General features: G+C 35.5%; 1 protein-coding gene across 2 annotated transcripts in view; it reads left to right on the top strand.

The window, feature by feature from the left end:
• The window catches only part of KIFAP3 (kinesin associated protein 3), a 157,174-nt gene extending 137,086 nt beyond the window's left edge, over positions 1–20,088 (top strand). Inside the window, exon 20 of one of the 2 annotated variants that reach the window (XM_065875696.1) lies at positions 19,621–20,088. In XM_065875696.1, the coding sequence (XP_065731768.1) occupies positions 19,621–19,729 (109 nt within the window). In that variant the 3' untranslated portion in view covers positions 19,730–20,088. The remainder of the gene's footprint in view (positions 1–19,620) is intronic. The other variant, XM_065875697.1, reaches the window with a different exon arrangement.
• The last annotated feature ends 6,939 nt before the right edge of the window (positions 20,089–27,027 follow it).

Below are 27,027 nucleotides of genomic sequence, written 5' to 3'. Positions count from 1 at the left end.
GTTGTGGAACGCAGGATCTTTCCTTGCAGGATCTTTTGTTGTGGCATCTTTTGTTGCGGTGCACGGGCTTTTCTCTAGTTGTGGCACGCAGGCTCCAGAGCGCATGGGCTCTGTAGTTGTGACATGTGGCACTGTAGTTGTGGAGTGCAGGCTCAGTAGTTGTGGTGCGTGGGCTTAGTTGCCCCGCGGCATGTGGGATCTTAGTTCCCGACCAGGGATCAAACCTGAGTCCCCTGCATTGGAAGACATACGTAACCACTGGACCACCAGGGAAGTCCCAGATTACCATTACAAAGTCTTGCTTATTCGTAGTCTAATGAGAAATTTAAAATGATAAGCAATTTGGTTGATAAGCACCACCACCCCCTCCAAAAAAATAAAAGAGAGAGGAAAACAGAGCACGTCATCTTTTATTTCCCTTAAGTCTGGATTCAATGATACTGAGCTTACTCCTAAACTCAGGGACGGGGTTGATTGATTCTAGCCCATCTGTGTTTTGATTGATATAACAATGTGATTTAAGTATTTATGAATAATTGTTTAAAAGTCCCTATATTAGAAATATTAAACATATATTAGAAATGTTAAACATGTTTTTTCTTAAATATTTTTAAAAAACAGACGAAACCTAAAGCCTATGGGTTTTTAAATGTAATATTAATTTATTCCCGTTTTCTCCATATTGCCCATAGTCCTACCAGATGTGCTATTACAAATAGCTCACCCCTCAGATATGAGCCATATGGGCTCTGTAAACTGATTTGCACTTATTTTGAATAGGAATTGTACAGATTACAAATGAATTATTAAGGTAAATATATATTGCCAAATAAATCTAAGAGCAAAATATTAAACTGTAGTAAATGAGAAAGGAATGTGCAAATGAAGACCTGCCTGTTTTAATAAGTTTAGTGGTTACCTCCTCAGTTTCAACCAAAAGAAAAGAGTTTTTTTCTTTTTTTTGTTGTTGTGTTGAAAAAAAAAAAAGTCTTTAAAACTGCTTACAGAAGTATCTAAGACAAAAACAAGGAAATATAATGTTCTAAACTCTGCCAGTCCAAACCATTTGAGCTGCTATGACAGCTCATAAAACTGAGAGTAGTTTTTAACTGGGCTCTGTTTTACATTGCCAAAGTGAATTTTCCTTGCAGGAAGTAGCCAGAGGGTTTATTTAGTTTCCAATCCAAGGCTTTGATCTTTCTGTACTGTCACATCTCGGGTTACATAGCCCTTTTTCACTGCAGTAAATCTGCAACCATTAATGAGAATAAAATTTCCTCCTCCTTGCTGATCACTTGCTGTTAAATGCCAAAGCACAGCCAACTGCATATTTGCAGATTTCAGCTACAATGTATGAAAACAGGGCAATCAGTTTAAACTTGTTGTCTTTGTAATTCATTTTATTGGGCTTTCTTCCTTTTTAAGTGACCTATTTTATCAAGTAAGTGGTTGCAAGGCCAAGCCTGGGAGAAAGATTTAGAATGCTAATAAGCTGAGAGGAGAAAGGTGTGCGTGTGTTGGGGAGGCAGGGTACGGGAGTGGTTGCACATGCACGTGCACTGCCATTAATGCTCAAATTGGGTCTGCTTTCGTGCTCTTGAAAGACCCGACCTCTCTTTCCGCTCAAATAAAGTAAGCTGGTTTGTTGTTTCTTTGATTATGTTGTATGTTCAGTTTCAACATAAATTTGTACTTAATGAGTTTATTTAATAAGTCAGAACATTACTTTTCACTTTCAACTTCAGAGAAGATTTCATAGTATTTAAAGGAACTTAAAGGATTTCAAAAAACTTGATCTCTACATTGTAAGAGCTATTCTTAAAGTAAAAAGAGCATCATTATAAGTATCCACTGAACCATCTTACCAAATGGGTCCTTACAAATATTGGAAATATTATAAATATCTGTTGAATAAATCAGTGGAAATTCAAAATCACATTTAAGCAAGCTGAATTTTATACATTATTAAATATATGCATCTTCAGACTGAAATACAATAAAATCTCATTTTTTACTGCAATGAAACCTCTCAGTTGAAGCATTAACTATTTGATTCAGTTAATATACGTTGTTAAATTTATTTTTCACTTATACCTTTTATCTTTACTACCGTCTTATTTTGTGGTTGGCAACTAAACTTACCTCTGTCAAGAAATTCACTTTTAGAATGCCATTTTAGATGATAGCCATTGATAAATATATTTTATTAATATATGTTGATATAGATCATATTAATCTACATAAATATGAAATATGCTAAAATACATGAAAGAAAGAAATCAGCTTCTATTTTCTCACCATTGAAGCCAGTTACTACTATCTTATAGCTGTCTGTTTTCACAAAATAAATTATTTCTATTTTCATAAAAATCAAAATGTTGGGATAAATCAACAGTGCATAATACCCATTCATTGATTTAGACAACTATCATAGAAGGAGTAACTGAAAATATATTGAAACACAGAATAAGATTTCTAACTTGGGGGCAATAAAGTCAGATCTGATAAAACAGAGGACCCATTTTGGGGAAAGTGTCAGTTTTTAGTTACCCCAATAAGAAAGGAGGGTAAGAAAAGAATGGCTTGAAAATTTTAGGAGAGGGGGAGGTACAGCACTACCCTAGGCCTTTTCAGAAGGTATTTAGTATAATGTAGAAATGCTGAACTTTAAAATTATAGCTTGTACATTTTTTTTTTTTTTTTTTTTTTTTTTTTGCAGTACGCTGGCCTCTCACTGCTGTGGCCTCTCCCGAAGCGGAGCACAGGCTCCGGACGCGCAGGCCCAGCGGCCATGGCTCACGGGCCCAGCCGCTCTGCGGCATGCGGGATCCTCCCGGACTGGGGCATGAACCCATGTCCCCTGCATCGGCAGGCGGACTCCCAACCACTGTGCCACCAGGGAGGCCCAATAGCTTGTACTCTTAGAATTATTGCGTTTTCAAATAAGCCTATCTACGTGTACTTAAACTGTAACATGAAAGTTTGCATGTGGGCAAAAAATGGTAGAAACTAAAGCAGTTTTAGACACTGTATCTGAGGGTGGTGGGGACTGTTCAAAGTTTGCTTCTTTGTTTTTCTAATAGTTTAAATCTGCATCAGACAGTCCACAGTCCATCCAAAATTCTGGACATGAAAGTCCACAGAAAATTTCTGCACAAAATAAACATATTTTTTAAAGTTTTTGTTGTTCTTTAAAAAGAAAAAGAAAAATCTTAAATAAGTGAAACTGCTCCAAAGAGTTTGTTTCTGTAACATGAACCATCCAGTCCAGTTTTAAATGAAATTACTGGAAAGGAATAGAAACAATGCAGGCTTCAATGCCGTACAGACTCAATCTTTATTCTAATTGTATAATTTGAAATATTATTCTCTAAAATAGTTTCAAATCTGTCTATAATCTGAGATATGCTGATTAATAGTAATGCTGGCATTTATTGAAATATATTTACTGAGTGCCAGGCAGTATGCTAATTGCTATCATTACATCCCTTATCTAATTTGATCTTCACAGCAGCTCAGGGAAGGAGACATTAAGAAAACCCAAGCTTACTGAGTTAAGCAACTTGCCCAAGTTATCTCCCCACCTCTCAGTGTCTACTCTTATTTTTACCCCACCTCACTCTCTTCCCTCTGTTACAGGCAAGGAAGTGCCCTTTTTTTCAAAGTCCAGTTGGTTCATTTTGCTCGGAACCCCATCCCTTCTTACCTTCCTAAGGACTTCTTTCATGTCACCACACTTTTCCCTTCTGCTAGATCGTTCCTGTCAGAATATAAACACAATGTGGAATCTCCAACGTCAAACTCTCTTTGCCCCAACATCACATTCCAGCTACTACCCATTTCTCATTTCTCTTCATACAGTGCATCTCAAAAGACTCCCACTCACTCTGCTGTTTCTCCAGTTTTGTCACAATCGCTAGTAATCTTCATATTGCCAAATCCATGGACCTTTCTCATCTTTAACTCTCAGCAGTGTTGGACACAGATATCCAGGCCCTACTTTTTGAAACTCCCTTCTTTCAGCTCTCAAGATACCCTGCTTTTTTAATTTTCCTCCGAAGATCTTCTCCATTCCTTCCCAATGTTGTTCTCTGCTGGATATTCCTCCTCCTTTTCACCTTTAAATGCTGGTTACTTTAGGACTTCAACCCTGTTCTCTATCCATATCATTTTGGGGAGCCCTCTTTTCTAATTTCACCCACTACCTAGAGGATTTCATCCAGATCCCATGGCATTAAATACTATCTGAAGGCTTGTATTTTTATCGGATGCCTCTCCTCTGAGCACCAGCTTTATTCCTCTCACTACTTAACATACCCAATTGAGTGTTTAATAAAATCATCAGACTTAACTTTTGATTTCCTACATGCAAATAGGTGCCTCCTCTAATCTTCCATCTCAGTAAATGTCACCACCATCCAGTAGTTCAAGCCATAAGCTTTGGAGTCTTCCCTGGTTCCTCCCTTTTCTTCACCATTACCACTCTCCCCAGTGCAAACCATCTGCAAGTCCTGTTGTTTTCATTTCTAGACTGTCTGAAATTTGGCCTTTTCTTTCCATTTCCACCGTTAGTACTCTAGTCCAAGCCACTATCATCTGTCACCTGAACCATTCAAAATAGCCTCCTAATTAATTTCCCTGCTTCTGCATTTATCTTCCCTTGCAATCCATTTTCCCCCATAGTAACCATCGTGATCTTTTTAAAGTGTAAATCAGATCATTTCAAATGTATAATGTGTAGTATTTATTAACTATATAATCAAGATGTATATATAGGGCTTCCCTGGTGGCACAGTGGTTGAGAGTCCACCTGCCAACGCAGGGGACACGGGTTCGTGCCCTGGTCCAGGAAGATTCCACATGCCGCGGAGTGGCTAGGCCCTTCAAAAGGCAGTTTTTTATGTTATGTAGGTTACTAAAAAATTACCTATATAGCATAGGCTCCTACCAACAATTTTATAATACAAGCACATAATACTATATATACATTTTTTTTTTTTTTTTTTTTTGCGGTACGTGGGCCTCTCACTGTTGTGGCCTCTCCCGTTGCAGAGCACAAGCTCCGGACGCGCAGGCTCAGCGGCCATGGCTCACAGGCCTAGCCGCTCTGCGGCATGTGGGATCTTCCCTGACCGGGGCATGAACCCGTGTCCCCTGCATCAGCAGGCGGACTCTCAACCGCTGCGCCACCAGGGAAGCCCAAAATATAATTTTTTGAGATGACTTAAAGTATCCTATTTATTATTCTTTATATCACTTTTTAAAAACATCTTTAAAGGTAATAGTATTATCGTGCTTAGAAAAATAATTAAGGAATTAATACTAAGTACAGTGTCAGTTTTTATACATCAGTGTTCTTCAACATGTTCCTGCTAACTTTTGTGTTATTCTCACACCTTGATTAAATAAGGGTGTGTGTATGTGTGTCCCAATGAAATAAACATCTTAAACATTTTTGATTTGTCCTTAATCTTTAGAGGACACAAATTAATCATTAGAGAAGAATGCCGTAATGTCTTAAATAGACACTTTTTTTTTAAGAGCATGCTATTTTGAGTGTTGTCATTTGTTAACTTCTGTTACAAAAGATTCTACCTTTAACATTTTCTTACAGAAGAAAAAAATCAGATAATCTGAAGACAATAGTATTTGTCAATTATATCTCAAAGCCAGAAAAAAAATAAAAATAATTTTAAAAGACACTGTGATGAATTTTCTTAGATTGAAAAGTAAACAGATTTATAGATTCGTATTTTTGCATTTTAACCTAAGCAGTGCAATATTTGACAAAGAATCACATTATTATTAAAATACAACCTCCTGAGTTATATAGGCTGTTTAATAAGTCACTGTTGTTTTTTTTTGACACTGATCTTTAATGGTCTGGTAATTCACTAGAATTTAGTTACTTCATTATAACAGTAAGCACTTTGAAGGGATTAATTCAGACAGTAGCTTTTCATAGCTTTGTAATAGAATGTCTCTTTAGAAACACATCAATGCCCTACAAAACATAATTTGAATAATTGTGAGATTTGAAGAGACATTGTATCAAAGAGTTTGATTTAAATGTTGGGTTCTGATGCATCCCATCTCATGAGCAAAGGTTTACGTAGGTAGGTAGGTAGGTAGGCAGATAGATATTCCCAAGGAAATAAGTTACAAAACATTTGAGTCCTTGAATGTTTTTTAATGCTGATGTCATAGCTGTTGATGAATTCTCAAAACTTTTAATTGAAAGGGTTTTAGATTTGTTAAAATCATTAGGTTTTCTCATTTTTTAAAAAAGGCAGTAAACCTCCATTGAGGGTTATGGAAATGGAAAGGAAGTCTGGAGTTAAGGGGATTAATTATGACCTATAATCCTGTGGATTTTACCTGTAGGGATTTTAGGCCAATGTGCAGTCTTTCAGCAGTAGCCCAAATCACTTGGTAATCTTGTAAGTACTCAGCGCCTCTGCCAACTAAATATAACTCAGACCTACTTCAGAGAGGCAAATGCGGCATTCTGTAATAGAATCTATTTTCAAATGTGGCCTTGTTTCTGTATTTGAGAAGAAGGGTTAGTATTTTTCTAAACTTTATACTTTTATCATTAAAGTTAATTATTGGTGAGTGTAAAATCTATGTATGGCTATGTTGCTTTTTACATAAAAGCTACACATTTCAGACTAGAGAGGCATGATCAACAAATGGTTTCTTGTGCCTGTAATCAAAGTTAAACATTTTAAATAATTAGTCTTTTGAATAGACTTACAGAGAGGAGCATAATTAATGATTTTCTGAATATCATCTCTTTTGTGGACATAAGTCAGCATTCTATCTCAAATAATATACCATACTTTAATATATTTTTAAGCCTATTTTCTTTGTTTATCTTTATCTTAAGTTGATACATCCCACTTTTTCAGAAATTCTTTCCATTTCAGGTTTTTCCAGCCAAAAACAAAGCACCTTCATATTGGCCTGTCAGAAATTGAAAGGCAAAACAATCTTGAAAAGGAATCCAGATTCCTTTTTCAGTGGCTAATTTAGCGCCCCTCAAATGTGAAAGGATGGGAGGAGGCTCCTATGAACATAGTTAGGCAAGTAAATTTTTAAATTGCAACTGTAACTTAAATTGATACAAGAAACCCCACAAAGCTATATTTACATGGGTACTTAAACTTCATGTGGAGATCTCTTTTGAGGTGGCAAATAAGCAGGAATTCTTAAAAGTCTCAAAAAGTTTTTTAAAAAGGTTTCTGGGTTTTAAGGACTTTATAAATATTGGGCTATTATAGTTCAGCTCATTCTCTGTATATATACTAAGGGGAAAACAGAAACTATGTCAATATCCTACAGTTGAATTTTGCCTTTTTCTTCTAAAATCTGAGGGAGAGAAGTACTATTTGCCATCAGCAAGTGTGCACCCTAGTCATTTTAAATCAATTTGTAATCTTTCCTTGTCCTGCATACTTGAAGTAACTAATATGGATATACCTATGTGCTAGTTGGAAATACTGCTTAAAACCCTACACTGCCTTTAATTTAAAAAATGTATAGTGCATTCCCGTCTCCCTGAAGAATTCTCCTCATGGCTACCCAGCTCTGCTTATGTGTCCAGTATTGTCAGGTTGGCACCACCCCAAGACAGTGAACATCACAGAATGAAGATACCCCACCCTAAACACTTCTGTGACCCTGTGCCCTTTTCAAAGAAAAGCCAACACTACAGCATTAAACCTAAGTGCAGGAATGTATGCAGTGTGGGAAGTGATGATTTGTGTGAAATAACTAAAAACCTTACCCTTGATTTACTACTTTCAAAATAAAGTCCCTGAATATAAAATAAGATGAAAAAGCATGTAAAGAGACTTTCCCAGTATTATTCATCCCTAAAGGTGTTGTATCGTTTGCATCTATCTTGACATAGAATCTGAAGGGTTTTGATTGAATAATTTTATTTATACAAGCAGTCCAGTCTCACTATGGTAAAGGAAGATATGATTGGCCATGGCATTATTTTAGTGCAACAACAATTAGTTGCCTATGTGTAGGCATAAATCTCTATGAATTATGTAAGAGCCCTGTAAAGGCAAACAGAAAGCATGTGTAAGAAGCATGCCAAGTATGATAGAGTATCTCTTAACAGTCTAGATTATATGGCAGGAGCCAGAATTTCTTAAGTATTTTCTAGGGAAGCCTCTATCATTTTCATATGTCATAACAATAACACCAAGTACATACTACAAGAGTCTTTGTACTGTTCTTGTAAAAGACCTGGAAATATAATAATCTCAAGGCAGAGAGATGTTAAAAGGGATAGCCATTATTCTTACTTTACCGAAAAAAAAAGAAAAAGAAATCATGACAAAGAAAGTTACAGATTTAGATGGAGACGAGTTATATCAGTAGAGACATAAATTATATCCAGATATTCTGGTTTTGGGGTCATTGCACCCCACTAACTTTAATAAAATGCAGGAGTTGTTGATAAGTTCATACTTAAGTTAGTGTAGCTGAATTTGTAAACATAATTACTAGTCCTTAAATTAAGGGAGAAAAATGCCCTTGTACATCAGTGATAAAGAAAAAAAAGTATGTTTACTTATGTTGCTTTAAAAATAATAATTTTAAAATATGGTAATAGGGCGAAGTCAGAAAAGTAATTGTTAGAATCATATACTTCTGCATTGAAGTCTACACGGGATTTGCTTGGTGTCAATGCAGTGTGTGCAAAAGGTGCTTAGCCCCATTCTATGAAGAAACTGTTAGAAATACCTTGTTTCATCATCAGAAGACTGCAATCTGGTTGATCAGGATGACTTCAATCAGTTTGTATCTTGACAATCTAAAATTAGCCTTAGACTTAAGTAGAAAATGAATTTAACTTTTTTTGTACAGACCTATAATATAATAAATACATTATCAAGGGCCAAGAGAGTTTATGAAATTTAAGAGTAGAGATTTACTTTAGTAACTGTTCTTCTAGTGCTAAATGCATTGCTGGTGTATTATGTAGTATATGGAGATCCTAAGTGCTCTAGAGGATACTAAATAACTATTAAATAGTTATCTGACCTGTATTGATTACTGAAATTACTGAAGGCTGAAAGTATCTATATAACACTGCCCAACATAGATGTTTTAATTATGCTAAGTGAAATAAGTCAGACACAGAAAGAAAATACTATATGATATCACATATGTGGAATCTAAAAAATACAGCAAATTAGTGAATAAAACAAAAAAGCAGACTCAGACTCACAGATATAGACAAACTAGTGGTTACCAGTGAGGAGAGGGAAAGGGGAGTGACAAGATAGGGGTAAAGGGGGGAAAAGGTGTTTTTATTGGATTATATGAAATCGTGTGTAAAACTTGAAAATTGTAAAGCACTATAGAATTTAAAGAATCATTCCATTTAAATTTTTTATTAAAAAAATAAAGTATCATAATAATACAAGGAAATGCCTGTTGTATATTTGATATTATAAACTTATTTTAGAATCGAACTTTCAAACTTTGATGCTTAGCTACTTAAAAACATGCACTTTTAATTTGTTTAAATATAGTTTCTATTATCCATACTTGTGCCCTCAATTTTAGAAAAATATTACTTAGTCTGATTTAGCTACATAAAAGGTCCTTATCAATCACCACTTGATTTTTATCAGCCAAAGGTAATTTGCAGGCTATTTAGCCTAAAAATTATTGAGACAAATAAATGAATAAGTAGACTAGGGCATAAATTGGAAACTTTACATTAAGCTTATATGTGATAAGATTTTTGAGATTTTTTTTTTACAACTAACATTTATATACATCTTATGAAAGGTAGTAAAAGAAAAAGTTTCAAAGCGATATAAAAATATTCCAAACCGTATTATTTATTTAAGGACGTCAGACAAGGTTTTAACAGAAGCTTAACATTAATTTTTAATTTACAAGAGACTGATATGTCAGTAGGGGTAGCATGCATGTTAGATAGTGGTATTACCTCTTTGATTATATCCGTATGTCAGATTTCTGTCTGCTTTATAAAGAATGATGGGAAGTTGATATAGCCCATTATGTATAGTACTTGTGATAATTTTAGGTTCTATTCCATCTCTTGAACTTGTTCATTTTGATAGTGCATTATCATTCTAAGATTCTGGTTGGTGTTTAAATTTCAGTAACTGAAGGTCATTATTCATATTTTAACTGGACTAAAAAGTTTTTAATGCTAGCATTAACTTTTGAATTATGCTCGAGCTCTTAGACTTTACAGCATGTTTAGTTTCTTTTCATTTCTTATTAGTATTTTTCAGTATTTAATAGTCTCCTGCTCCCACCTCCAACAAGAACTCTCCTCTCTGTTCAACATCAGAAACATTTTCCTCTTTGGCATGTGCTTTTAGTTCCCCAAGCAGTATAAGCAAATTGGAAAGTTCAGCTGTCATTCTTGGAAGGTCATAGATCACACTAGCAGCCTGAGTAATCCAAGAGGTTTTAAGTATCATAGCATTTAGTTTAAAGTGAAATTTGCTCTGACAGAGCTGGCAGACCAATAGGAAAAAGAAATATTTGTGCTTGGAGAAGTGCATATGTAGAGACCAAGAGTCTAACTGATGGCTGGAAGTGATTTCAGTCTAAAAAAACAAATCATTAAGAGAGTGCATAGGGGTAAAATACACAGTTCATATTTTAAAGAGTCTCAAAATGAACCAGCAACTAAGGTTAGCATTACATAGTAATTAGCTGTGGTGTTCAGACTTTAACTCACTCAGTACCAGGCAGTATGGTTAAACTATCACTGTGAAAACATCGCTACTTAAACTCTCTACTTTAAACCTACAGCAGTAATTTTTGTACCTTAAAAAACCAAAGTATTATGACAGGTTATATAAATGTTGAAACAGTAACAGACAAACAATTATTTAAAAGAGGTGCTAATGACTAAGTTTATTGACCTAGGGGTTAGTTGAGCAGCTCAGCAAGTTCCCTTAACATTTGGTGGCGTGAACTGAGGCATGCCTTGATATTATAGAACTGCTAATTTCAAGAAGTCCTTGTACTTAATTGAAGAGATGCAAGTTAAAGATGACAAGATGGTATACTTTCATTAAAAGATTGCTATAAAAATGTTGAGACCATTAAAAGTTTCAGTAAATATTCACTTCAGCATCATCACATCTGATGGCTTCTATTAGGCACCTATTAGAGTATTATTTCTGTTAATTGCTACAAATAAGGGGAAAAAATCTTCTAATGGCTCCAGTTATTTCTTTCAAGTCATTGTTCTGTTCAAGAAAGCCAATTTTGAGTCACAGGAATACAAGGTTTATAAATTCTTTCCTTAGATGTGCAAAGCAGATTAATAAGAGTAGAATAGAAGGAACTCCAGCAAGATGGTAGACTGACCTGACTTGGAAGGGCCCCCTCCTGTATAGATATAGAAAAGGTGGACAAAATATAACCCCAAGTGACACACAAACACAAAAGAACCACCACAAGAATATTGAACTAGGTATAGGTTATATGGTATAGGAAGATAGAGCTGAATTCCCTATATAGAGCCTGGAACTTCAAAGGGCTGCCTTTTTCTCATCAGTTGAAAAGAGGACTAGATAATTTTAATTCACCAGCCCAGAGAAGTGGCTAAAACTTGTCTTCTGCCCTAAGACCCTAGAAGGGGAGGATAGTCACCCATGAGGAATAGGAATCATACGCTTGCTTCATGAACACGCGTGGGGTCAGAATTTATACTATACATTTAATTCAGGAAACCCCAAGTCAAGAAATTATCATTAAAATGGCTTCAGGACAGTGAAATTCCAGGACCTTGATATATTATAAACAAATACAGAACCTCTCTGTAGAAGTATCTCGAAGCTCAAGGGCCAGCAGACAGGCAAAAAAGAAAAAAATGACTAAGCTCGTGAAGAAAGGGACCGTCATGAAGAAGAATTGTCAGAGGCAACAGTAAAAGAGTAAGGATGCCCAAGGACTAGAGTTAATAGAAGAATCTCAGTGAGACTATAAATTTTAAAAAAATAATAAAAAGGGATAGAAGACTTAATCCAAAGATGATATAATATGAAAAAGTACCAACTGTAACATCTCCACATAAAAAAATATAATCATTAAACTAGGCTCTGGAGATGGGTTAAATAACAGATTAAGATGTATAATTGTAAATTGAATGGTATTAGAAGAGCGTCAGTGAAATGGAATTTCTTTCCATTTGGAATAAATCAGTGACTATTTTACACATGCTTCCTCCATCATTAGTACAAATTAGTTTTTATCTGAAGCATCTCAGTATAGTAACTAAATTGAAAGGATTTGTCCCCAAGATGGTATTTTCCCCTTAGAACTGACAGATGTCTTTTTCAAAAAAATTTTTTTAATAAGTTCCAGATGAGTACATTAAATACAACCTCCCACTACTCCTATCATTTATAATTTTGAAGAAAATATTACTTAGTTTGATTTCATTAAAAATATGATTCTTTAAAATTGATAACCATGCATATAAAAGATTAAGAGTAAAAGAAAACTAAATGGAAAATGACAGCTAAACTTGATACATATTGGTGAAACTCATTAAAAGACTGCTTCACTCTGCTCATTTTCTCTATAATACAAAGGCTCAAGTCAAAAGCAATCAGTAACACTTTTGAGCAACCTAAAATATATATTATTACATTTAAATTTATAGAAACAAGATGCTATTGACAGGTTCAATGAAAAGTTTAGAAGTTTTCCTATAATAGTAGTACTTTAACATGCAAGTTCATTACATTTTTCAGTGTCCAAGACAATCAGCATCTTCTCTCATTTTTATAGGCCTCCACATTCACAAAACTTTTTTGCATATGAATGATAGTGATTCCTATTTAACTCTAAATTGTTTCACATATATAAAGACATCGATTATATGAAAAAGCAATGCAAACCACATTCTATCAATGTTAAATATGCTGAGAAGTTTAAATTTGATAAAGCTTGCTTTAAAACTTTGTAAAAGTACAATACTCGGTGATAAAACAAGCTCTCCATCTAGCGGTGGATCTCTAAATTGCAAACATTTAGATCTTGATTTAGTAATACATCACTATACAAATGTTAGGTATTATTTTATAGGCATTATGTCAGTCAATCCAGACTTCTCTTATTGCTCTATATGAATTTCAAGAAAAAATGCTCTCTTCTGCCAGAATAGCCCATCTCTTCCTGTTCAGAACAGGGACAAACTACTTCTACAGTTTGATTTCATCTACATGGAATACTACAGCCTCTTATTTATTTGATGAAACATATCCCCATATTAAAGGGGCAAAAATTGTTTCATTCCAGTTAACTATAACCTCAAATTTTTGGCCAGTTTTGAAGTTCTTTCTCTTCATTCTCAGTTCCCAAATAGTAAATGTATAACTTAAAACTCCATTTCAAAAGAGAAAAGATACCATTTTTTGTCATGAAATGTAGCATATTTGATCATTGTTAGTTCTGCCCGTGCCTCTACAGACTCGCATTACTTCATATATGGACAGCCATAATATTCTTAAATGTTCCCCATGCTTTTGCCTCTCAACCCCTTGTTCCACAGTTATCTTTTTGAAACACAGAAGTAAGTTGTTCTTGGTCCCCTTCTTAAAAACATTGACAGCTCTCCAAAAGTATGTGGTTCTTAGTATGGCATATGAAGAGCTTTTAAAATCTAGTCCTAACCTCCCTTTCTAGCTTTATCTTCTGCTACTGCTTACATTGCAAACCTAAGACTTTGACCATAACAAATCATTTGCTCTTCTTCAGCCCTTTCTCTTGCTCAGGCTGCCACACCATCAGGAATTCTCTTTCTCTCTCCACTTGTGAAATCCTACTTGTCCTTTAAGATTCATCCATTCATGCAATCAAACACTTTTTGAAATCCCACGCCATGTCAGATACAATACTAGATGCTAGTGATATAGCAATGAATAAGATAGTCCTTACCATTCATGGTGCTTACAATCTAATAGGAAATGAAGACAAAAAATAAAATATAATGTCAGGAAATGACAGATACATTAAAATCAAAGTATTTTCTATAAAGGCTTTCTAGTTCTTGAGATCCTTCTGTAACAATTTGTACATATCTCTAATATACTCTCACATTATGTTATTTGGTCCTATTCTACTCTGTAGTAGTTTATAAATGTACTAGGGTAACACAACACATTATTATCAGAATTTTGTTCCATATTAGTTGCCTCCAATCCATGGTCAGGGACCATGTCTTGTTTATTATCGCCTTCCAAGCAATACATCTTTTTTTTGGCATTGACTTCCAACACTATACTTAACACATTATAGAAAGTCATGTACTATTTGAATGGGTGGGTGGATGGATGTACAAAAGATCACTATTACGTAGACCTAAATTTCCCATGACAAATCATACTTAAGCTGAAATTACTCCGATGATAAATTTATAACCTAGTTGGAAAGGAAGATAAACATACTGATTTTGGTTCTATGATCAGTATATTGGAGTAATTAATAAAAAGAATGAACTGTTCTAGGAGACTGTTACTAAATTATTTCATGCAGTGTTATAATGTCCTGGAGCTGTATCCTCCAAAAAATCTTAAGTCCTTTCACTAAATGATCCCAAAAGAATTCCAGCCTTCAGTATTATCTTATGGATCACAAAGATAGGTAGTTAATAAGTGTCATTGTTCCCTACTTGTAAGTATATTGTCATAAAGGATTTTGTCCTAGGGAGAATAGAATCCCCAAAGAAAGACCCAAGCTAAAAAGATGCAATTCAACATGGTAGTTGTAAGTTATAAATTTCATGTGTGTCTGTATGTATATACACACACAACTATACACACACATATGTAAGCCAGTCAGTGTAAGCCATTTTGTGATAATGACTCCTTAAAAATTTTGTTCAGGATCAACACAGTTTTGGCCTACATTAGCAGAGAGTCAGAAATGGGATCTCATTTTTATCTTCTGTACTGGTTTCAGACCATATCATAAGTACCACATTGTTTTCAACTTCTTTATTTTAAGGTTAATACTGAAAAAATTGAAATGCTTTAGAAAACAAATGATTTTAGAGACCATGTCATGAGGATTGATTAAATGAGATTTGTGAAATAGTCATATTAAGGAATAATTAGACTTCTTGTATGGTTTGAGAAGGTAATTCTAGGACTCATAGAACCAGATTTCAGATGGGTGTTAATGAAGAACTTTCTCATAGTTTGGTAAGTCTGTAGAAGGAACGAACTGCCTTGACAATGTAGAGTTATGGAGGTGTTATGACAAGAGCTGTATAGACCCTGTCAAGGATGTTGTGAATGAAAGGGTACACTAGAGTATTTCTAAAAATGTTTCCAAGTCAAAGATTCTATGAGCCTATGAAAAGAGAACTTGGCTTGAATGTATCCTTTTTTATTTTTTCCTGTGTTATTCACTAATATATTCATTATGTGCTTTGCATTCATTTTGCTGACCTGGAAATTTCAAAGAAGAAAAAGACTTGTATTGCTTTTATCTAACTTTAATAAAATAATGATAATACTTTTCACTTATGCAGCACTTTTCACCCAAGGATTTCAAAGGGCTTTACAAATATGCACTAATTAAGCCTCACAAACAGCCAGAGGTAGGTGATTTTCTTTCCTTTCTACAGGAAGTAACGTTACTTCCTTTCTACAGGAATGTCAATTCTGACACAGAAGTTTAATCAGAGCCTCGGAGTGCCTAGGATTCCTTACTGGTGCCATTCCCTTTGTAATATGCTGCATGTGAAGCGTCACTTGTCATGTCTGGATTTCTTTTTTTCACCCTTCTCTGAATCATCTCAAGTTTAGAATTCTAATGAAGTTGAAAAAAAAAAAAAAAAAAGAATTCTAATGAAGTTGAAAATTTGTTTGAAGCCTTGTAAATATTACAGAAAATTTAGTCTTCTGCTTGCTGAATGCTAATTAGATTTCTAAATGTTTGTTTAAAAATAAAACCTAGGTGTGGTTTTATATTTGTTGTTGAATTTTAAATATATATTTTTTACTTATAAAGAATTTGTCATTTTTTCTAGGTACCCCAAAGTCATTGTTCTTAGGACATAAAACTTAATGGCAGATGGATTGGGGGGCCTTACCTTTCCTAGTTGTCTTTTCACAACAAACAGTAACCATTTTCTTTAGACTAGAATTATATATTTTCAAGAAGCAGTATTGCATTTTGGTATTTTTCTAATTTAAAGTTCCAAAATATATCTAGACATTGAGGATAAAGGTTAAATGACGCTACATAATTAGTCTTGTAAAGAAAAAGTGGTCTAGTAGTGGCATATTCTACTCGAAAGGGACACACAGCTTTTTTATATAGTTTAGGAGTACCAGGAAGAGAATATGTACGTATGGAGACACACATGCAGTGTTGGATTAAATTCCAATATAAATAGCCAAATATACAAACTCTTCTCTGAAGCAGGATGGTCACACAGGGCACGAGCAGGTACAGCATATCACCACTTAGTTTCTGTTGGTTCTGAGGGTCCCTGTTGAGGGCATGCAAGTGGCTTTAATACTGTGTACTCTAAGTCAAGTCTTAGTGGATCAGGAAAGGACAATTTTTGCTGTGATACTTCCTTTTATATTCACGTTTCTGTCCCCTTCCAGAAGAATTTATATAATCCGTCTGCTTCTGTTGGGAAAACTTACATTAGGCTCTCCTGGTTTGAACCAGATTCAGCATTAACAAGGCTACATCCTTATCCCAAGGGAGAAAGTAGAGTAAGAGTTCACATGTCCCAGAAGAATATCTATCTCCAGGTTTTAACATCCTGAAAAGTCCAATTTCCTCACTATATTAGAACCAAATGAGAGACTAAAGAATCAAAATATTCTGTATCAGAGTGAATTTTATTTAAAAGATATTAATTGTAGGGATATGGTTGATCTTTCATGATACAAAAGGATATAGAACTTAGAGTACCACCAGAGTACCCACACTGGTCATAATGTTTCACATATTCTTTAAACAGCGATTTGATCTATGATACATGATGGATAATTCCAGAAAAGCTCATTTTAAGAGTTGGTCTCAAATTCTCCTATTTGAAAAATTTCCCCATATGATATTTATGGAAGTTCACAAAAATTTGGTTTTTACACTGTAATACAGAAGTCTCTGGGTTAACTATTGAGTGCATAAATAGAAGTTTATTGCAGTAAACCTGCAGGCTCAGAAAACTCAAACTCAACAGTGTTCAAGATATGGTCTTACTTTCACTGACTTGGGGATGCATATTCTTACCAAAAATTGTGACTAACATATTTTTTAAAAATCCATTTGTCAATTTACAATGAAAGTATAACCAGCAGGCAGATCAGATATGTCTTAAGTTTATTCTTTACCCTGTTGGCAAACCATATGAGAAAACAGTAATCAGAAATTTGTTTATTGGTCATAGAAATTAAAAAGTTTTGCAGTTTGAATGTGTAATAACTTTAGACTCAGAACCTTTGTTAATGCCCCTTCCTCAATGAGGACAAGCCTGCCAAAAAGGTCGTATATTCCTGATGGTGTTATAGGTCACCCCAAGGGATTGCTTGGGTTGGTTCCACTACAGCATTGCCTCTGAGGAACTCCTTGTTCTGTGCCAACATGGCTGACAGACACCCTTCTCAGTACCATCATCTTCTTTTAGATAGAATTACGGTCATATTGTTACTCTGTGAGATGTTCTGTTTTGAAGGTACTTTCGCATATTTCTTCACTGATCAACCATATGCCTCTTGTTTCCAAGTTCTTAAAAGAGATCTCACCACAGCCCCTAGATTAATAAAGACAAAATTAACTTGAGTTTTACCGAAGTCTGCTGCTATTCAGCCTCAGAAGAGATGCTAAAACATGTAAAGAGTGGCTGAAGGCAGGTAATAAGTAGAAAGCTGAAAAAGGAAGGAGCTGAAATCCACAAGCTATACAGTCATCCTTTATATAACTGAGAGTTGTTTAGATACATGAGTATTTGATAGCCTTAGTGCTTCAACAGAAAATTTTTCAATGGCCAACTTTTCCTCTAATTTTAAACTGATACAGGTGTGTCTTAGTCGTGGGCTCCATTAATTTCTAAAACATCTTTAAAGCTACCTCTAGAGTAATATTTCCCTTCATCAGAAAATTTAATCTTTCTTTCCATGGGACCAAAGTAGGAAAGGCGTACTTGTATTTTGCCATTTCAAAATAAAATTCAGACTTAAAACTTTCAAACAACTTTCAGAAATTACAGACACAGTTTTTGATATAGAAGGAACCCAAAAGTTTGATTTGTCCAGGATCGTTCACTACAAATGCTAACCTAAACCTTATATTTCAGAAATTCCATTCCCCTAAGAGGTAGATTCACATGAATTATATGCCCTTTACTTTTAGTATTTAATCCTATTCCAACACACACACACACAAATTATTTAAAACCTTAACATTTTAATCGTTACTTCTAAAGCGTTTTAACTTAATCTCACTTTGAGTTGTGAGAAGAAATCAGTGCCTGTATGAATATATTTTTTAATCATATTGAGATTTTGCTGATAAAGGGAAAAGTATCTTTCTATCTAGCATTATCTGGAATAATCTTAAATCATTTAAATATATTTATTTTTTCAAAGCTTACATTTCTGGATTATAAATAATTTCTTTTGATTGGAAATAAGCTCCCTAGCATTCACTGCATGCGCTATGCATGAGCATGTTATAGCTGCCATATTTGCCTGGAAAAATAATATCCTGTCATTTCGCTGAGTGTTTAATAATTCTCTGACTCTTTAAAAGTACTTTTTCTTCTAAATGTATTAATAGATGAAAGAAGAATTTTTAAAGTAATATCAGTTTATCCATGTTTCAATCCACCTTTTTAACTCTGAAGGTTATCTTTGGGCTTCTATTATTTCCATAGAATAAATTTATCATTTATAAATTTATAATTATAAATTTGTAATCCAAAATTTATAATTTGCTTGCTGTAACTCAAAACATGTACTATTTAGTAATTTTTTTGCATTGAGGAGTCAGAAGAAGAATTTGCATATCAAATCTGGCTAACTTTCAAATTTTGTAAAATTCTTTGTCTTCTTTTAGTCATAGGCTTATGGTATGATTTGGCTCCAAGTGAGAGTTTACTGCTAAAACTCAATTGCATGTCCTTACTAATAGTGGATTAGTCCTGTGAGATAGAGATCTTATTATAAATAACAAAACTCACTTTACTACAGTTTTAATTTTATCATTCCCTAGCAGTGTATTACTGATAGTTGCTAACATGTAAAATATTTTCACATTCTGGCATAAACGCCATGTATGAATGTAATTCATTAAAACGTTTCTGATCTCTCTTTCTCTTTGTCTTGAATGGTACCTTATGACAGAGGTTTTCAACATTTTTAACAGAAGTTATTAGAATTAAATATTTATTAAACACATTTTTATGACTACAGTAATTTAAAGAAGAAAAAAAGTTAATGATAGCCAGCCACATAAGTCACTTTTGCTGCTAGGAAGAGAATTTTGGAGATATAAAGTTCCAGGCCTCTTCTTTGACCTGCATTGGAATGAAAAATATAATAGATTATTCCTTTTTTCTCTTTTTAGCCTTGGAATGGATGGCTTTGGCCAATCGGTTGGCATTCTTGGACGCCCTGCCACAGCTTATGGATTCCGCCCTGATGAACCTTACTACTATGGCTATGGCTCTCGATAAAGTCATCCCTCTCCATTTGTGCTCTCAGCTTAGAAGAGATCTGTGTGGGTTGGGTTAACTTTGAATCTTGGCCTAATAATGCATGTTGATACTATTGCGGGTCTGTGTTTCTTTTTACTTTTCCATACTGTTAGCTGCAGGTTAACTTCGGCCCCTTCCGTCCTATGTTAAGTACAGTTGATGCTTGACACTGTTCACTCATCAAACCACATCCTGATGCTGAATAATATTTACCATGAGACTCAGAAGTGAATGCTGAAAAGCAACTGGACTGGAAAACAAACACTACATTATGTACATTAATTGACTAATTTAATTTCTATTAAAAAGAAGCATAAAGTACAAATGAATTAGCAAAAGTCATGTGTTTCTATTTAATGTGTTTTATTAGGAGTTACATGCTTATGTAGAGTGCATATAATTTTTTTTCCTGTCCTTTCCCCCCCTTATAAACTCTTAAGTATTTCACGTGATATGTGCTACCTTTAAAATTTATAAAAGGAGTGTCACCTTTTTTATTTCATGCCATGTGCCTGAAAGGTTGCTTCCCAAAGTTATTAACTATGATTTTTTGATTAACAGTGGAACATATGCCATAATTATGTTATATGTGAGTAGAGTTTCTTCAGCAATTAATTCAAATTAATTTTGTCTTTCTGATTTTAATACAGAAAACCTAGGACATCTGTTAGTATACATGAAACTAGATTGGCATTGGGTTTTTAAATTTTATTATTCAGGAAGTCTAAAATATGGAAAAGCTAATTATGTCTCACTGAAGAAAACTAAGGAACAAAATATTTTGCTCACTTAGATACCCATTTCCCATTTGTTCACTTGTTTTTACAAGATTCAGGTAGTAAGAAATGGAAAGACATAATAATGAGTTGTGAAAATAACTCATGCATGTTATAGTATGGAAATATTTACTTGAAAAACAGAGCAAATTAAATAATTACAATCTACAGATATTTCCTTGAGCACCTGCTGTGGAAGAAATTATATGAGGCTTTGAAGTAAATACATAGATCAAAGACAAGAATTTAAAATCTCATTGGTCTACTATACTAGTTATTGGGCTTCATTTATATTTTAAGCATAGAATAGTAGAGCTGGAAAGGACCATTGAAATAATTCAGTCCATCTATTTATTTGGGAAACCAATCACATAGAGATTTAAAATATAGTCAACAGATATTAACTACCTGCTATGTATAAGGAAGTATATCATGCTCCTTAGGGAATAAGTGAATCTAAGATATGATCTGTGTCTTTGAACTCACAACCCAATTGATCTTTCTGAAAACATGTATTTATTTGTCTTGGTTTCTATTTTAACTATAGAATATTAAAGCTGGAAAGGGCCTTAGAAACAGCCCTATCAAACTCTTTCAGTTGGAAAAACCATGCCAGGAGAAATTAAATGACTTCCCCAAGCTTATGTATTTAGTCTGTGACATAACCTGTCTTCAAGCTTCCAATCTAGTAACCTCAATTAGTAAGTATCGTGCCTTATTACTTGTCATATGTACAAAGTATAAATACAAATAAGTGACATTATTAGAAAGATAAAGCAAACATTCTATAACTTAACTTCCCTCATACCATTATAAACTGATTTAGGAAGAACATCCACAACAATTCATAACATTTCCAGGGCTGGTCTCCAGGGTTTACATGCACATACGCATTCTCCCGGTATATTTTTTTCATTATTTTAGGACTTCACAGAATTAGAAATTGTGATCTTTCCACTCAAGCATGGACTGATTTACCTTTGCATTATTTATGAAGGAAAATTTTACTAAAGGAATAAGGAAGAATATCTAAAATTCTTACATACTTCAGAGAACAAAAGGTTTTGGCCTTGGGCACTTTTAGAAATACTATTTATATGTAAGTCAGATATCCTGGACTTACCAGATTTTGTCTACAAATTAAAGTCATGTTTACTTTAAGAACTAAATTGCCATGGCCTCAAGCCATAGTTTATAGCTGGAAATTATTTCTTCTCAAGAGTTTTCTGCCCTTTCTGAGAGTTCCCTAAGGCGCTTTCTCACATGGGGCCAAGAATAGGTTCCTCATGTTCTGTTTCCTCCCCTTGTCCCTACACTGCTTCGTCTAGGTTATTCATCTTCATGAGATCACAGCTGCCCTCTTCTTGGGAGAGCCACCACTACATTCACTCAGGACTTGGGGAAGAGAACACTGCTCCACCCTTTCCTAGCCCCTTCCATATGTGTGACACACCTATTGCTTAATTCTGCACAGCACAATAGAACTGAAGCCATATATCCTGTCATGACTTTACAGAAACCTCAGAAATGGTAGGTGACGTACATCACACAAAATAACTTGCTACTATTACTAGTTGTAGCTACAATCAGAGCTTACAGTCACTAGGCTCTCACTTGGTGTTATGTTGCAGGGCTTACTCCGTGCCACCAGAAATATGCCAAGAATCTTTAGGACTCAAAAGACTAAGCCAAATTGTCAGAAGGTCTCAGAGAAAAGAGAATGCTTTTTCTTCAACCCAATTGAAGGCCTATTTTTCAGAGTCTTTGTTTCTTGTTACAAGATTTTTTATTAGCTGCCTGATCTTCAGGATTTTAAAGACCTTGCATATTTTAAGTCATGAAACAGAGAAAAAGAGAGAAATATAAATTGATCTTCCTACTTTTTGCTAAGTGGTACCTTGAGGGTTTTTTCCAAATCTAGCCAATTTGTCCTGGTTATTGGCAAATCTTCCCAAATTCTATCATTGAGGATACATCAACGTTTTCAGTGAGGTGAGTTTGTCTTTCTGTGTCTTTGTTGCTAGTTTAATGAGAAGTTGGAAAATATGGTGTCTCCTCAGATATCTAAAATCCCACATACACATTCTAGCCAGGTACCTGACAGTCTACTAGATTGAAGGGATAACATTAAGCTTCAATATGTGATCTCTATGGAGTATAGCAGAACCTCCCAACTATTTGGGATAAAGACTTGCATGAAATAGAAAGGCATGAAAGAATAGAATTGATAACACTGAGAAAAATCAGTGATAAAGAAAAATTTGATAAGCTCTCTGAGAAGGCAGAAGAAAATAACATAGATTAAATAATATATAAAAATAATATAGAAGATAAAAATCAGAGCACCAATATTTGGCTGGTTGGTTTTCCAAGAAAAGAGTTTTTGTTTTTTTAAGGTACAGGAATAACAGCCAAAGATAATAGAAGAAAATATTACAGAGCTAAAAGGATTTTTATCCCTGCAATATGTGAACCATTTTTTAAAATGGATACTGACATCTATTTTGACATAGAGAAGTTCTTGATAAAAATGAATTAAAATTTCCATAAGAATCCTGAAAAGAAAGACAAAATACCTTCAGAAAATCTTAAAAGCAGGCAGAGGTTAAAAAAAAATAGACACGTAGAGTGGAACAAAGATTAAGATGGCAGCAAATGTCTCATCAGAAACAATGTAAACAGGGAGACAGTGGAGCACTATCTTTAACAGTAATGAGAGGAAAAATTGTCAACCTAGGATTCTATACCCAGTGAAAATGCTTTCCAGGAATGAAGGTGAAAAAAGACATGTTCAGGCATACAAAAGCTGAAAGAAGTTATCACCAGCAGAGCCACACTACAAACGTTAAAGGAAGTCTTTCAGGCAGAAGAAAAAGTGATACCAGATGAAATATGGATCTCCACAAAAAAACTAAGAGCACTGAAAAAGGTAGCTAAGGGGCAAATATTTCCTATCTTCCTGGTGTTGGACTTAGAAGCTCCTACCATAAATCACTTATGGCATGGGGTGTGGGGGAGGAGGTAGGTAAAGGAAGGGAAAGGAGGAAGAAAGGAACAGAGGAGGAAACAACAGGAGGAGGAGGTAAAAGAGAAGAATGTCTGCTTAGTATTAGTATTAGGCTAGTGAAAGTCTATGTGACTGACTTTGGCTCTCCAGAAGAATCTTAGTTTTCCTATCAGGTGTTTTCTCAGGAAAATTAATTTCTTCTCACAAAGAGCAAATAATCACATCAGACTACAGAGTTCTGCCCCAGCTCGTGTTTGAGATGATTCTCTTTCTCACCCATTAGTAGGAATAAAATGATGCTTGCTCAAACTCCATCGAATAATTTCGCTAGTTCAGTGGATCTCAAACATTAGCTTACATGAGAATCAAGTGGAGGGCTTCCCAGACCACATTTCTGGGCCATATCCCAGTATTTCTGATTCAGTAGGTTTGGGATGGGGCCCCAAATTTTGCATTTCTAGTAAGTCTCCTAGGTGATGCTGCTGCTTCTGATCCAAGGACCACACTTTTGAGAACCATTGCTTTAGTTCATAGGGTGGGTACTATTTTTTATACCAGTATGCATTCAATAGAATCACCTGAGGAGTTTTTTAAAAATTCAGGTACCCAAACTCCAGCTCAAGCCAATTAAATAATAATCTCTGGGACAAGAGCCCAAGAATCATGGTTTAAAAGTTCCTCTGGGTGATTTTAATGTACAGCTAGCATTGATAATCACTGATTTACAGGAAACCAGTAAATATGCAGGGACTCCCACATGGAGCATGTTTTAAATGGCTGTGTGCACGTCCATCCACCTAAGTTATAGGTTGTGGGTGAGTAGGGATGTTGTGAGCATGAAATTCCTGTGCTGGTAGATAACTATATCTGTAACACTTATTGCAGCACATGTGGCAGATGCTGATGTTTTGATGCTCCTACAGTTATTATATGTAATTCAGGCACCAAGACACAGGGATTCTGCTTCCACATAAAGCAGCCACAGCAAAAAGCACCAGCCTGAAAACCTACAAACACACAATGCAGTACACACAAAACCAACTGCCCTAATGGTCATCACAAATGGGGGTTGAGTTGTACAACTGGTCATAAATATTGTCATTGTCCCTGAATACAAGTGTAGGGCAGTAAGTCAATCCTGCTTCTTGCTACCTACATCAGAAGTCCTTAGAATCCATCTACCATGTTCCCTCGGAAATAGTACCCTAGGAACACAATCCTAGGACCTATTTGTAGTATCTGTCAAGCTGGGACACCAAATTAGAATATATTTGGTTGGCTTTCACTAGTTTAGATCCCAATTTTTACATGTCAGTTACTTATAAGGGTGGTGCCCAACTTTCAGGATGTTGTCTGAACCCACCTTCCTAACACTTCCATGAAAAGAATCAGTGATGGATAGAACTCCTGTTGCCTCAGTTTTCCTTTTTACAGGCTCAGGGTTCAGGTTGAAGCATCTATTTCAAAGAGTTGCTATATTTAGAAACTTCTTCCTCATCAACTGACTATCTACATATAACACCAGTGCTTCTGATTGTTTTCCTACACCGGTTTTCCTTTAACTACCTAGCCATTTTGTTTTCATCTATTTGACTGTAGGTTAGTCCATTGTTTATAGCCCACCAGCCACGTGGCTTCCTGTGCTGTCTGTATTGAGATTGCCTGGAGCTAAGCATATTGTGCCAATTAGCTTAGTCCTTCTACAAGGGAATCATCAGAGGGAAGCAAGAAGCCTAGTGTTTAACCTAATTCCAGGTTATGGTGGCATTGCTATCCTTGACCCAGGAGTAGTCTTTGTGTTTCCTCTGTTCATCCTGCCAGTGTTGTTTATTTTTAGCAGAGGCTCCCCTCTGATCTCAATTGACATAGCCATCCCTCAGAATAGGAGAGGACCAGTGTTTGTCTTGCCACCTGCTTGTGAACGTAATAGTTTGGCCCTTTCCTTAAAGCACCATTGTCATTTTAATCAGACCAGGATCTAGGCCATCATTCTGGACTGTTCAGAGTTTTAACTGATCCAAAGTATAATTAGAAGCTTTGCTGCTATGGCTGTAGGCACCAGACCCATGAGGGCTTTCAACTCACATAGGTCCAACTAGATAGAAAATGGTTGTTTTTCTGAGGATATAAATTTGTCTATGTCCCCCGAAATTCCTTACATCAAAATCCCGCTGGTGGCTGCTGCTTTTTTCCTGGCCCTACAGGGATCATCCTGAGATCTAAGATCCAAAGCCCACAGTGAGTAATACCACTAAAGAAAATTCTGGGACAGATAGAGTCAGCTATTTTTAATTGGTCTTATATCATTCAGAGTTTGATCAGAAAAACAGAACCACACTGAGTGATGTAGCATATGGAATTTATTACAGGAATTAGACTTTATATAATTGTGGGAACCAATAGAGAAGTCTATGAAAAACTGCTTCTTCTTAGTTGTGCAGGGTTTGAAGTTGCTATAGGTCAGCTGAACTAGCAGTTGGGAATGGAATAGAGAACACTCCCGGGGAGCAAATCTAGGCCTTAACTAAGGAACACTCCCTGACCCCAAAGTAAAAGGAATTAGCAAATGCGCCTGGCAGGATTTCAGATTTGCCATGAACCAACAATTCCCATTGCTCCCCTTTTTGAGTAGGAGTGTCCTTTGTGGTTATCCTGTCCCTGTCTCACCACTGCATATTGGGTGGGAGTAGAGGGGTGATGTGGCAGATAACTTATTTCAGTTCATAAGTCTCTGAATCAAGAGAAGCCGTAATAGAGGAGAACCTGAAAATCACACCCAAGGAGCCTCATCCTCACCTGAATATGATTTTGATGAGAAGCTCCTGTACTTCAAGCCAGAGCCTAATGCCATAATGGTAGGTGACTTTTGGGGGGAAAATTAAGTATATTCTGTACGTGGACAGAGTATAAATAATGTGGTCATACGGCTATGTGTATTGATTGAAAAAGATGGCCATGGTATTTTTCTGCTCCTCTCAATGTGAGACGGACTCTGTTTCTTCACTTCTTGAATTTGGGCTCACCTTGTATCTTGCTCTGACCAATACAATGTGGCAGAAATGATATGCGAGTTCTAGGGCCTGCACCTCAAGAAGGCTTGCAGCTCCTGCCTTTGCCCTTGTAGAATGCTCCCTGAGACTGACATGCTGTGAAAATACTTGGAGCCCAAACATCCCAGCTGTCTCAGCTGAGCTGCCCACCCCAACCCAGCTGACATATCACCAAAACTCAGTTATGTGAAGGAGCCCAAGTAAGTCCAAAAGAAGGACCTCCCAATCAACCGAAAAACTGAAAAATGATAAATTGATGTTGTTTTAAGCCTGTGAGTTTTGGGCTGATGTGGCCGATTGTGTTTTCCAATGATGGCCTCTCTGATATATACCATCCCACACGCTCATCTAACAAAGTGATATTGACACTCCCCCCATCTAGTAATGGAGTCTATGTCCCCTCCCCTTGAGCCTGGGTTTCAACCAACTGCGTTAAGCCGAAGT

This window comes from Phocoena phocoena, chromosome 1 (genome assembly GCF_963924675.1).
Source record: "Phocoena phocoena chromosome 1, mPhoPho1.1, whole genome shotgun sequence".
Lineage (NCBI taxonomy): Eukaryota > Metazoa > Chordata > Mammalia > Artiodactyla > Phocoenidae > Phocoena > Phocoena phocoena.
Note: the sequence above shows the minus strand (reverse complement) of the source record. Positions and strands in the feature narration are given on the sequence as shown.